At 46.2% G+C, this 13,973-nt stretch overlaps 2 protein-coding genes across 2 annotated transcripts in view; both read left to right on the top strand.

Moving 5' to 3' along the window:
* Nucleotides 1–13,973, top strand: part of CSAD (cysteine sulfinic acid decarboxylase) — a 742,174-nt gene that overhangs the window by 189,647 nt on the left and 538,554 nt on the right. The window lies entirely within an intron of this gene.
* PFKM (phosphofructokinase, muscle) overlaps nt 1–13,973 on the top strand; it is a 39,144-nt gene that overhangs the window by 13,107 nt on the left and 12,064 nt on the right. The window contains exons 4-12 of the mRNA XM_083427459.1: nt 3,474–3,663; nt 4,293–4,458; nt 6,591–6,635; nt 7,144–7,252; nt 8,673–8,768; nt 9,831–9,923; nt 11,762–11,887; nt 12,623–12,687; nt 12,941–13,004. Coding sequence (XP_083283585.1) covers nt 3,474–3,663; nt 4,293–4,458; nt 6,591–6,635; nt 7,144–7,252; nt 8,673–8,768; nt 9,831–9,923; nt 11,762–11,887; nt 12,623–12,687; nt 12,941–13,004 — 954 coding nt within the window. The remainder of the gene's footprint in view (nt 1–3,473; nt 3,664–4,292; nt 4,459–6,590; nt 6,636–7,143; nt 7,253–8,672; nt 8,769–9,830; nt 9,924–11,761; nt 11,888–12,622; nt 12,688–12,940; nt 13,005–13,973) is intronic.

Here is a 13,973-nt window from a genome sequence, read left to right as displayed (position 1 = left end):
GAGGGGCTCCTGTCACGAGGAAAATTATTGTAACATCTTGACCTTTTCGCCAGTTGGGGTCACTGGCAAAGTCGTCCATCTTAAGTGTAATGATATCGCCATAGCTGGGGTCACAATGAATGCCTGAGACCCAAAATAACTCGAAACCTGAGCTGACCTTTGCTTGCAGCCATACTTGCATGAGTCGGGGCTTTTTTGAATTTCATAAACAGGAATTGCAGAGGATTCTGGTCTGGCCACAACTCTAAGCATCCAGACTGTAGAGATAGAGTAGCAAACATGTATTATCTCTCCCAGTGTAGCTTTTTTTTTTTTTTTTTTTGTAGAAAAAGAAGTGTCAGGACTCACCATGAACAACTCCGTTATTCTCTTATTAAGGCAATGGTGCCCACCTGAGAGGTGCCAGAACTGAGTTCTGGCTGAAAAAATGCCCTGATCTCTCCTCACAAACCCTTTACACATAACGGTTAATTGGGTGAAATTCTCAACTACAAAAACTCTTCAAATGGTTGCAGCTAATGGATTTTGGTGATGGTTAAGATGCCTTGATCTTTGTAGTGAGGAGGATTAATTTGGTTGGCAGAGAGAGCAGGGAGGTGTAGCATTTTGGAGCCCTCTCTCTCCTGAATCAGGAGATCAGGCTGGCCATTTTCCTCAAAAGAATGAACCTGAGAATTAGAGGCATAGCTATCAACTTACAGATTTGAAAATAAGGGACCAGCAGCCTCGAAAATAACGGATCAGCAGCCAAAATAAGGGATTTTCAGAACACAGGTATGTTCAACTTCTGAGCCCCTCCAAGCCAAAAGCAGAAAGCCCAGCCAGCAGCCAAAGAAAGCCTCAAGCGGTGGTTCCCACAGCGCAGCAACCCGGCAAAGGGGATGCAGCAAGGAAAACCACCGTCACCTCTCCGCTGGGAAGCGCTGAGCAAAGGCGAGTCCCCAGGCAACGCGGCCAATTTGATCAGCACAAGGCATGCAAGCTCCACCCCCCAGTCGTTCTTCGACTCCTTATTGGGTGAGCAATGCAGCCAAGCAACACAGTTGGAGCCTCCCTCCTCCCTAGCCGACAGGGAGGGAGGGAGAGGAGCTGCTTCCTTTGAAACCCGGGAAATTTAAGGGACATCATCAATAAGGGACAGCAGTGGGACACGGTGCTGGGATAAGGGACCTTCCCGCCAAATAAGGGGCGGTTGACAGCTATGTTTAGAGGTCATAGCTTTTCTGGGCATTGCCTCTTTTTGGAGTACCTTGGGAACTGTAGTTGAGTGGAGTGGGACTTGGGATCCGTTTACCTCAATAAATAAGCTCCAGGACAAGTCCAGCCATGAGGCAAAGTGAAGCAGCCACCTCAAATGGCAGGTGGGCTGTCAGGGAGAGAGTAATGGATCCAGGCCTATGTCTCCTAAGCTATCCTGTTTCCCTGATAGTATTGGATGCTATGCTGTTGTTAACCAGTTACCTAACCTAACCTACCTCACAGGTTTGTTGTGAGGAGAAAATGGGAGAAGAGGGAGAATGATGTTTGCTGCCTTCACATCCTTGGCAGGAGAGAGAGGATGAACTTTTGCAAAATACAGTGTTATCAAATAGGATCTGATGGCAATATGCATAGTCCATGTAGAATTGTAGAGAGTTGGAAGGGACCCAAGGGTCATCTAGTCCACCCTCCCCCTGCAATGCAGGAATCTCAGCTAAAGCATCCATGACAGATGGCCATCCAGCCTCTGCTTAAAAGCTTCCAAGGAAGGAGAGTCAATAGCCTCCCAAAGGAGGTTCCACTGTCAAACAGCTCTCACTGTTGCAAAGTACGGTATTTTTCGCTCCATAAGATGCACCTTTTTCTTCCTAAAAAGTAAGGGGAAATGTCTGTGCGTCTTATGGAGCAAATGTGTGGTCCCTGGAACCGAATTGCCATGGGGCAAAAAGCAGATCATGCTCTCTTTTTTTTTGAAAGAGGGAAGTGGGTGTTGAAACAAAGCCGCTGATTGTTTGCCAATCGTGGGGAGAGATAAGGGACGCTAGAGATAAAGGAGGCTGCCTGGGAGGGGGGAGGTAAAGACAGCAAACTTGCAAAGAGGGGAAGCAGGAAGACTAAAGCAATAAGGAGAGAAATTAGAAGAAAAGGAGGAGCAAAAAAACTTCTCCAGCTAAGGAAAAGACACTAAGGCAAACAAGAGGGAAGGGAGTGTTGAAAGGAAACAGCTGATCGGTGGGATCAGAAGAGAGATAAGGGACTAGCGGAGGCTGCCTGGGAGGGGGGAGGTAAAAGCCCATGGATCCTCAGGGATTTTTGCATTGGGTCACCCCAAATTCACCATCAGATCACATGTCTGTGGCCACAGCATGAACCACAAAAATCATACACCCACTGTTTCATTCAGAATATTTTTTTCCCTTGTTTTCCTCCTCTAAAAACTAGGTGCGTCTTATGGTCAGATGTGTCTTATGGAGTGAAAAATATGGTACTTCCTGATGTTTAGTCCTTTCTTAAAATTTGGAGCCATTGGTTCGAGTCCTACCCTCCAAACCAGGAGAAAACAAGTTTGTTCTTTCTTCCAGGTTGACAGCCCTTGAGATATTTGAAAATGGCTAGCATATCAATAATAGTTCACTGTTGAACAAATACAGACATAAAATAAAACCAAAATAAATAAACCACAGGTATGTGAATGCGTGGTAGGTAGTGACTAAAACTATTTATATCCGTTGTTCCCAACGTGGGGCACATGCCCCACAGGGGTGCAATTTGATTTTGACGGGGGCAATTCGAGAATGAGTTAGACCAAGTTAATGGCTTTTTAGGCTTCTTCCACATGAATAGGAGTTCACTTTTTGAATAATAAGAATTATATGTCACGGGATTTTAGAGATGCTTAGGTGGGGCATGTCCAAAAACAAGATTGGGAACCACTGATTTATACCATAGACACAATGGTTAAACAAGGCAAGGTTGCAAAATATGGACCCTTTTCTACCAACAGAAAGTAATTAAAGTATTCAAAAGTATTTGTTCATGGGCCGAGGGGGACCCCCCCCTCATCTGAAGCAGCTTTTTTGTCATGGTACCTGTTATGTACTGAAGTTTTCACCCTGGGCCAGCTGTAGATAGTTTTCTCTCAGGTTCACATATGCAAATATGAGATTGAAAGTGACGTTCAGTGATTGGATAGTTACAGAAAGTGGTTGCTGTTGCGTTGTAGTGGAGCTCTATATAAGCAGGCTGGCTGAACCCTTCAGTTCAATTCTGTTCTGGCCTGTGAATAAACAAGAGCTGTTTGAAGAATCGCTGTGTCGTCTGATATGTTCACCCACAACTTAACAGTACCTATGACCTAAAGTATTTTTCCCTCCCTCGATTTTTTGTTCTTCCAGATTTGCTGGAGGGACTCCTTCTCTTCATCATAGCAGCACCTAAGTTAGGCGGCCATAATGTTGTCTTCCAGCTCTCACCTGGTTTGTCCCCTCACCTAGGGTGGCACTGTCATCGGGAGCGCCCGGTGCATGGACTTCCGTGCCCGTGAAGGACGCCTGAAGGCTGCTCGCAACCTGGTGAAGAGAGGAATCACAAACTTGTGCGTGATCGGGGGAGACGGCAGCTTGACTGGAGCGGATACCTTCCGAGCGGAATGGACTAGTTTGCTGCAGGAGCTGGTTAAGACAGGTATTGCCACTTAAAAACTGAATGCTACAGTGAGGGAGGGAAAGTATTTGATCCCCTGCTAAATTTGCCCGTTTGCCCTCTGACGAAGAAATGACCAGTCCATAATTTTAATGGTAGGTTTATTATAGCTGTGAGAGACAGAATAACAAGAGGAAAAAAAAACCCCAGAAACCCAGAAGACAAAAGTCAGAGATTGATGTGCATTATAATGAGTGAAATAAGTATTTGATCCCCTCTCCAACCAGCCAGATGTCAGGCTACCTGGTATCTTCACTGTATGTAACGAGCTGAGATTAGAAGCACCTGCTGTAAGGGAGAGGTCTTACCTGTAATCCCAGCTCGTTACAGTACCTGTACAAAAGACACCTGTCAACAGAAGCAATCAGTCCACCATGACCAAGACCAAAGAGCTGTCCAAGGATGTCATTAAAATTATGGACTGGTCATTTTTTCGTCAGAGGGCAAACGGGCAAATTTAGCAGGGGATCAAATAATTCCCCCCCTCACTGTAAGTCCCAACAATATTTGGAGAACCTCATCTTAGCTGCCCTTGAGAGTGAACTTTCAGAGATGGTGTAATTATATCATATGCTGGTATTCCACTGGTTCTTTGCCTAATACCTCCCCAGGTGGCATCACGGCAGAAGAAGCCAGCAAGTCTAGTTACCTAAACATTGTTGGCATGGTTGGATCTATTGATAATGACTTTTGTGGCACTGATATGACCATTGGCACGGACTCCGCTCTCCACAGGATAATGGAAATAGTGGATGCTATCACCACCACTGCTCAGAGGTGAGACTTGTGGGCATTGTTTGATTTCTACAGTTCTACAGCACTATGAGAATCTCTTTCTGCAGCTTAAAAAAAGAGAAGACAACAAAGTCCTAGCCCTTCAGACTAGGCTTGAAAGTGTATATAGACGGCAGCTGCGGAGCAATCGCAGAAGCTCTTTGCCCTTCCTCATGCAGGAGCATATAAAATGGGAAAGAATATATTTGCAAAGACAGGCAAGATTTGGCTCAGTTTGCCTACTCTCTGTTGTAGAATTTTTAAATATATATATCTTAAATAGATAAGGGTAGGTTTTGTGTGTGAGAGAGAGAGAGAGAGAAAGAACAAGAAAATACAGTGGTACCTCTGGATACGAACAGGATCCGTTCAGGGTCAAAATGACGTCATGCGCATGCGCTGGTCGCAATTTGCCGCTTCCGCACATGCGCATGACGTCATTTTGAGCGTCTGCGCATGCACGAGCGGCGAAACCCGGAAGTAACACATTCCGTTACTTCCTGGTCACTGTGGAGCGCAACCCGAAAGCGCTCAACCTGAAGCAACTTTAACCCGAGGTATGCCTGTATAAGGATCTTCAAGGTAAAACTTGTGCACCGTGGTGTAGCATGGGGGGGTGTGTGGAATCTGTGGCCCCAGGCATATTTTTGCAACCAGCCACCCCCACAAAAGGCTTCCTCCTTATCAGACCCTGGCTCCGGAGCACAAGGGAGCTACAGAAACAGTTTCCTCGCACGACAACCCAACACAGTCAGCCGTAGCTCCACGCCCAGGTCAAGCCTGACCCGGGGATGGAGAAAGGAGAGTCAGCGGCAATGTTGGCTGGGTGGCACCATGCAAGGAAGCTGCCAAGGCAGCTTACCCTGGTTTGGCCACAGCTGCACTCCAGGGTCACACCTGAGCGCAGCAGGCTCTCTCTGTGCCTCACCCAGTGCCAGATGTAGGTATAAACTAAACAAGCTATAGTGGGGCTCCCAAAAAATTTAAAGGGGAAAAAACCTGGATGTACGTTTCCAAAATATAAGATAAAAAACAAATAACATAAAACCTACATACAGCAACAGTGTTTTGTGTTGTGTAGGCTCCTATTTGTTATGTGCAAATTGCTTTAGATACCTACAGTGGTACCTCGGGTAAATACTTAATTCGTTCCAGAAGTCTGTACTTAACCTGAAACTGTTCTTAATCTGAAGCACCACTTTAGGTAATGGGGCCTCCTGCTGCTGCCACGCCGCTGGAGCACAATTTCTGTTCTTATCCTGAAGCAAAGTTCTTAACCTGAAGCAGTATTTCTGGGTTAGTGGAGTGTGTAACCTGAAGTGTATGTAACCTGAGGTACCACTGTATTAGGTCCATAAATTACCATATAGCCTATATTCAACATAAAACAGTGACAATTTGTTGTTGACAAAGGACAGCTGGACATATAAAGGGACCCATTACATTCAGTAGCTTAGGGCCTCATCAAACCTAAATCCGGCCCTGGTGCCACCCTCCTTGGGGGGCTTGTCCCTTGTGCCCAACCTGAGTGGTAGTAGCATACGCTCCACCACTGCTTGTACATGTTTTAATGAGGTATTTTGAGGGCCTTCTTGGTAACAGTTGAAGTGACCTGGGACTCTCTTTTTTTCTGAGAAGAGCCTGTGCAATCCCTTGTCTTTCTGATTACAGTGGTACCTCGGGTTACATATGCTTCAGGTTACATACGCTTCAGGTTACAGACTCCACGAACCCAGAAATAGTGCTTCAGGATGAGAACAGAAATTGTGCTCTGGCGGTGCGGTGGCAGCAGGAGACCCGATTAGCTAAAGTGGTGCTTCAGGTTAAGAACAGTTTCAGGTTAAGAATGGACCTCCGGAACGAATTAAGTACTTAACCCGAGGTACCATTGTATGTGAGAATCTGTGTTTATCTTTTTTGTTTTTGTTTTCTTTTTAGTATTAAAAAGAAGACAAAAACAAAAAAGATAAACATTCACAGTTAGAAAGCTAGTGCCAAGATGATGAGCAAACGGCACACGCTGAAGCTATCCCTAATTTTTCCCTACATACAAAGCTCAAATCTTTTCTGGAATGTTTAAAGCATTTCTTTAAAAAAAATACTCGCAATGCTTTATTATTTCTTTTGCCTTGCAGTCACCAGAGGACATTTGTGCTGGAGGTCATGGGTCGTCACTGCGGGTAGGAATTTCTATTCCTATTTCTCTCAAGTGTCACGTTTTAAAATGCATTTTGATCATTAAAAAAAACAAAAATGGCGGTGCCAAAATCAATGAAGTGAATGATCTGAAGCAGACATAGGCAACCTTCGACCCTCCAGATGTTTTGGCCTACAACTCCCATGATCCTTAGCTAAGAGGACCAGTGGTCAGGGATGATGGGAATTGTAGTCCAAAACATCTGGAGGGCCTATGCCTGATCCGAAGGATGATTACATTCTGATCCACATACTAGCCCATGAAGTGTGGATCCCATTGGTACTGGAATTCAGAAAGATCAAATTTCTCCAGTCTTGAGTACAGTCTGGGTTTCCCCAGAGAGAGGATGATATGAATCAGTCCCCAATCAGACCTAAGTAACCTTTAGGAAAGCTCCTTCCCTGCTTGGATTTTTCAAGCACTATTGCTAGCTTAAAATCTTGCACCAAATCAGTAATGGCTCATTGTTCGTCTTTTATCTCATCCTCTAGTTACCTAGCTCTTGTAACAGCCTTGGCAAGTGGTGCAGACTGGGTTTTCATTCCAGAATCTCCACCAGAGGACGACTGGGAGGATCACTTGTGCAGGAGGCTAACTGAGGTAATAATAATAATAATCTTTATTGCGGTCCAATGACCCATAAGGTAAAGGTAAAGGACCCCTGACCATTAGGTCCAGTCGTTGCCGACTCTAGGGTTGCGGCGCTCATCTCGCTTTATTGGCCGAGGGAGCCAGCGTACAGCTTCCGGGTCATGTGGCCAGCATGACTAAGCCGCTTCTGGCGAACCAGAGCAGCGCACGGAAACGCCGTTTACCTTCCCGCTGGAGCGGTACCTATTTATCTACTTGCACTTTACGTGATTTCGAACTGCTAGGTTGGCAGGAGCAGGGACTGAGCAACGGGAGCTCACTCCATCGCAGGGATTCAAACCGCTGACCTTCTGATCAGCAAGCCCTAGGCTCTGTGGTTTAACCCACAGTGCCACCCACGTTCCCCAATGACCCATAACATGGATTATAAATAAAATACAGATTCATACAGACAACTTTGATATAGTAGGCTTCAGATTGACCCGGCCGATTTGCCAATAGTAGTTCAAACAATAGTTCCCTAGCTTGATCATATTGTCCACAATGCAATAAAATATGCCTCATGCAGTCGACGTTCTGAGAGCATACACAGATCTTATTTTGATAAGGGAAACCTCTCAGTCTGCTGTTTAACACTTCTGATGGGAATACATTTAACTTGACTTTGGTGAAAAGACGCGATCTGTTGGTACAGACAAATTTCTAAGATATGCAGGTGTCTGAAACTCGAACCCATAGTGAATTCCTAGTGCTAATGGGCCACAGATAATATGAGATTGAGATCGGAGAGCCTTTGCCTCAGAGATTCAAGGGTGGTATCATAGCCCAGATGGTACAGGAGAGAAGGTGGCATACCAGTCGAAGTGGCTTTTCTAACCATAATTTTCATCCATGAGCTGGTAAACTCCTCGTTGTTTAGGTATGGAAGTAACCTCTTCCCTAGGCCAAAGACTGAGATCTTGAGCCAGTATCTCAGGGCAGCCCACCGTGCTGTAATATGTTGATGCTGTGTACTGTACTGGCTGGAGAATGTTTAAAAAAGCAAATCAGTTGAAGTATTTGGAGTCAGTGAACGAAATCTGCACCAAAACAATGGGACACCCTCACAGGTCCTAAGCCACCTCAAAGGCCTGGTGAGCTGGAGAAGCTAGACAAACCTAGGGTAGCCTGAGTTTCACAGTCAGGCCCTCTAGGCTGCACAAACCTGTCTCCAGCCTTGATTAAGGATATGGCAGCAGCAACTGAGCAGAGGATATGGCAGCAGCAACTGAGCAGAGAAGAGATTGATGGCACTGAAAGCAGGAGAATCACCAAGGTTGGGTTCCCAGCAGCCTTTCTTCGCTGTCCAAGGCAGTTTCTGTCTCCAAACCAGGCCTGGAACATGGTTTAAAGTGGATCTCTCTCTCTCCCCCTCCTTTCTTCTCCACAGACAAGAACCCGAGGCTCAAGGCTGAACATCATTATTGTGGCTGAAGGAGCTATTGACAAGCACGGCAAGCCGATCACCTCAGAAGACATTAAAAGTGTGGGTGATGCAATCCTGTTTCTGCTCGGAGCATCTGTGTCAATGTCCTTTGCCCTAACATTGAGATTGAGCTGAAATACTCGCTGGGAGGCAGAATGACTGTCTCACCAGAGTGGTGCATGCTCTAGTTATCTCTCGCTTGGACTACAGCAATGCATTCTATGTGGGGCTACCTTTGAAGGTGACCCGGAAACTGCAATTAATCCAGAATGCGGCAGCTAGACTGGTGACTGGGAGTGGCCGCCGGGACCACATAACACCAGTCCTGAGAGATCTGCATTGGCTCCCAGTACGTTTCCAAGCACAATTCAAAGTGTTGGTGCTGACCTTTAAAGCCCTAAATGGCCTCGGTCCTGTATACCTGAAGGAGCGTCTCCACCCCCATCGTTCAGCCCGGACACTGAGGTCCAGCTCCGAGGGCCTTCTGGCGGTTCCCTCATTGCGAGAAGTGAGGTTACAGGGAACCAGACAGAGGGCCTTCTCGGTAGTGGCGCCCACCCTGTGGAACGCCCTCCCTTCAGATGTGAAGGAAATAAACAGTTATCCTATCTTTAAAAGACATCTGAAGGCAGCCCTGTTTAGGGAAGTTTTTAATATTTAATGCTGTACTGTTTTTAACATTTTATTGGGAGCCACCCAGAGTGGCTGGGGCAGTGGCGTAGGTTGGGTTGTCAGCACCCGGGGCAAGGCAAGTAATTTGCGCCCCCTAACCCGTGGATTTTAGCACTGATTTTAGCACTTCGAGTGCGAGCGCGCCCCCCCCCCCCGATGTTGCGCCTGGTGCGGCCGGCCCCCCCTGCACCCCCCACGCTACGCCACTGGGCTGGGGAGACTCAGCCAGATGGGCAGGGTATAAATAATAAATTATTATTATTATTATTATTATTATTATTATTAATTAATTAATTATTACCCTGCACAGTTAAAAAGGGCGGGTTTGTACAACCAAAGGACTCAAAGAGTAATGAAACCCTGGTTCTCCCTCTGTTGTCCAGTGAACATTCTTACCGTTGAAGGGATAGTGTCATTTATTTATTTTTTGCACCTCTCTTCTCTCTGCAGCTGGTTGTGAAACGCCTGGGCTATGACACGAGAGTCACCATCCTTGGACATGTGCAGCGTGGTGGGACCCCCTCTGCCTTTGATCGCATCCTGGTAAAAAGCAATGCAGTTTTGTTTCTGATGCTTCATATAGATGTTGTTGTTGTTGTTCAGTCGTGTCCGACTCTTCGTGACCCCATGGACCAGAGCACGCCAGGCACTCCTATCTTCCACTGCCACCCGCAGTTTGTCATATAGATGACATGCCTGTAAACAATACAGTGGTACCTCAGGTTACAGACGCTTCAGGTTACTGACTCCACTAACCCAGAAATAGTACCTCAGGTCAAGAACTTTGCTTCAGGATGAGAACAGAAATTGTGCTCTGGCGTCGCGGCAGCAGCAAAAGGCCCCATTAGCTAAAGTGGTGCTTCAGGTTAAGATCGGGCTTCCAGAACGAATTAAGTTCTTAACCTGAGGTACCACTGTACAGTGGTATCTCGGGTTACAAACACCTCGGGTTACAAACAATTTGGGTTACAGACTTCGCTAACCTGGAAGTAGTACCTTGGGTTAAGAACTTTGCTTCAGGATGACAACAGAAATCGCACGATGGCGGCGTGGCAGCAGCAGGAGGCCCCATTAGCTAAAGTGGTACCTCAGGTTAAGAACAGTTTCAGGTTAAGAACGGACCTCCGGAACGAATTAAGTTCGTAACCAGAGGTGCCACTGTATTGCATATTGGAGTGAGAGGCAGGAGGAGACATTTCTAAAGGTGTAGTCCAGGTGTGGGGAACCTTTGGCCCTCCAGATGTTGCCAAACTACAGTTCCCATAATCCCTGGCTGTTGGCCCTGCTTGCTGGGGCTGATGGGAGTTGCAGTTCAGCAACGCCTGGCGGCCCCAAGGTTCCCCACACTTGATGCAGTCCCTCTGTCTCTAGGTCACTAACTTCTCTGGAATTAATTGCCTGCTGGTGGGGAATGTTACACTTCTGTAGAAGGGCAAAGGGTCTCGTGACAGACTAGTTGAGATATGAGCTTTCTTGGACTAGAGCCCGTTGTGTCACGTTGTAAACTGTGGGGACAAAAGGCCACGAAATGCAGTCTCTCACATTTTTTGGCAATGTCTGACATGATAAGAACACTTGGTGACCATTCACACAGCAGGAGGTAATTAGCGATAACATAATTATGAATTACTTAACACTCCCTCTAATAATGAACTCAGGTGGCAAGTGTTGGCCAGATTGGAGCCAAAATTATGCTGCTGTAAAACAAGAGGGAAGTATTATAATTTTTTATTTATACCTCGCCCTTCCCTGTTCAGGAAACGGCGCTCAGGGTGGCTAACAACAAATTTAAAACACTTAATTGATGCTACAAAAAAACAGCATAAAATACGGTATAAAGCATAAATAACAATAAAATCAAAAATCAATTTAGGGGGGAATCCATCCAATAAACATCAGCTGATCACCAGGGCTGGCTAAATTAGTTCCACTTGGGCCAGCGAGGAGACCGGGGAGGATTAGCTGTGGGATCCCAGAGCGGGTAATCTTCATAAAAAGGGGAGGGGGAGGGAAGGAAGGGGAACAAAAGATCAGGCCAGGTTCAAATTGAAAGCCAGGCGGAATAATTCTGTCTTACAGGCCCTGCAGAAGGAAGTTAAATCCTGCAGGGTCCTGGTCTCATGGGACAGAGCATTCCACGAGGTCAGAGCCATCACTGAGAAGGCCCTGGCCCTGGTGGAGGATAATCTAACTTCCTTAGGGCCCGGGATGTCTAAACTATGATTATTCATGGACCTTAAGGTCCTCTGCGGGGCATACCAGGAGAGGCAGTCCCATAAGTACGAGGGCCCTAAGTACCGACATGCTCAGGTGTTTGCAGAAATACAAAAAAAAACCCCAAACTCTTTTAAAAAATCATTTTTCTGTTCTCCATCTTGCAGGGAAGCAGGATGGGAGTGGAAGCTGTCATGGCGCTACTGGAGGGAACTCCGGATACTCCAGCCTGTGTCGTCAGCCTCTCTGGTAACCAAGCTGTCCGTCTTCCTCTCATGGAGTGCGTCCAAGTTGTAAGTATTATTTGCTGGCATGTGCGTTTATGGGGGCGGGGCAAGAAAACACACCTCTTTATCCCAGCATTTAAGGTATTTTGTTTTGCTGGGCCCCCACCACATTTGCTGAATGTATATTGTTCTGTTCCATTTGAAATAGCTCTTTTCATAATGGTATATTATATTGTTGTTACCTCCCCTGGGACCTTATGGGCGGGTAAAAAATCAAAGACTTATAATTTGGCATAAAATTTGGACTGTTTGATTGCATTATCATTTGGAATGTATTTAACGTGGATTTAAAGGCAAAGGGACCCCTGACCATTAGGTCCAGTTGTGGACGACTCTGGGGCTGCGGCGCTCATCTCGCATTATTGGCCGAGGGAGCCGGCGTACAGCTTCTGGGTCATGTGGCCAGCATGACTAAGCCACTTCTGGCGAGCCAGAGCAGCGCACAGAAACGCCGTTTACCTTCCCGCCGGAGTGGTACCTATTTATCTACTTGCACTTTTGACATGCTTTCGAACTGCTAGGTTGGCAGGAGCAGGGACCGAGCAACGGGAGCTCACCCCATTGCGGGGATTCGAACTGCCAACCTTCTAAGGATCGGCATGTCCTAGGCTCTGTGGTTTAACCCACAGTGCCACCCGCGTCCCCAATGTGGATTTAATTGGATTGTTAAAATGGAAAATTTAATAAATATTATTATGAAAAATAAAAAATAAATTTGCCACTATCGTCTTCCTCCAACAGACTAAAGATGTCACAACAGCGATGAATGAGGGACGGTTTGATGAAGCTCTTAAACTTAGGGGAAGGTAAGTTGGAGCTACAATTTGAACAAGGCCTTCCAGGGCCTCTGTGCAATTAATTTTTTAGGAAGGGGAAGTGGCCATAGCTCAGTGACAGAATATCTGGTTTGCATGCAGAAGATCCTGGATTCAGTCCTTTGAATCTCCAGGAAGGGCTGGGAAGGATTTCCTGCCAATCCCAGCCAGTGTAGACAGTCTTGAACTAGCCTAGGTTAGATGGCTGCTTCCTTTGCTCCTAATAATTTGATTCACCCTGCAGGAGTTTCCAAAACAACTGGAATGTTTACAAGATTTTGGCCCATGTTCGCCCACCCTCTGCAAAGGTAAGGGGGGGAAGGGGAATACAGTGGGAGAGAAGGCATAGCTCAGTGGTATGCTTTGTATGTGTAAGTCCCATGTTTGATCCCTGGCATCTCTAAATAAAAGGATTCATGTAGCAGGCGATGGGAGAGACCCTTCTCTGTCTGGGACCATGAAGACCTGACCTTCTATGAGGCAGCTTTCTTTGTTTTGGTGTAGGCAGGTCTGCATATCCTGTTGAGAACTGCTTAGACTGACCATTGTAACATGAGCTATCTTTCTTTTTAACCGGTCTGTATTTGTTTATTGGTGTTTTTCTGCTGATTTTATTCTCATGTGATGTACTCTGCCTGAAAGACCGACATTGGCTCCCAGTACGTTTCCGATCACAATTCAAAGTGTTGGTGCTGACCTTTAAAGCTCTAAAGCTCTCTTGGCCCAGTATATCTGAAGGAGCGTCTCCACCCCCATCATTCAGCCTGGACACTGAGGTCCAGCTCCGAGGGCCTTCTGGTGGTTCCCTCCTTGTGAGGTTACAGGGAACCAAGCAGAGGGCCTTCTCGGTGGTGGCACCTGCCCTGTGGAACGCCCTCCTATCAGACGTCAAGAAAATAAACAACTGACTTCTAGAAGACATCTGAAGGCCGCTCTGTTTAGGGAAGTTTTTAATTTGATGTTTTATTGTATTTTTAATATTTTGTTGGAAGCCACCCAGAGTGGCTGGGGAAACCCAGCCAGATGGGCAGGGTATAAATAATAAATTTTATTATTATTATTATTATTAGAGTACACACACACACACAAAAATATAATTAGAATTTTTATAAATAAATAAACCATCCTTGTAATGGGAGCAATGCTGCTCTATGAATGCATTTCTGTCTGTGTGACCGGCTCCTTCAGTGGAACCCAGAATCCCCCAACAGGGTGTGCTTTGAAGTACAGTGGTGCCTCGCAAGACGAAAAGAATCCGTTCCGCGAGTCTTTTCGTC

This window comes from Podarcis tiliguerta (genome assembly GCF_965153285.1).
Source record: "Podarcis tiliguerta genome assembly, chromosome: 2".
Lineage (NCBI taxonomy): Eukaryota > Metazoa > Chordata > Lepidosauria > Squamata > Lacertidae > Podarcis > Podarcis tiliguerta.
The sequence above is the reverse complement of the archived record's forward strand: the minus strand, read 5'-3'. Positions and strand labels throughout refer to the sequence as shown.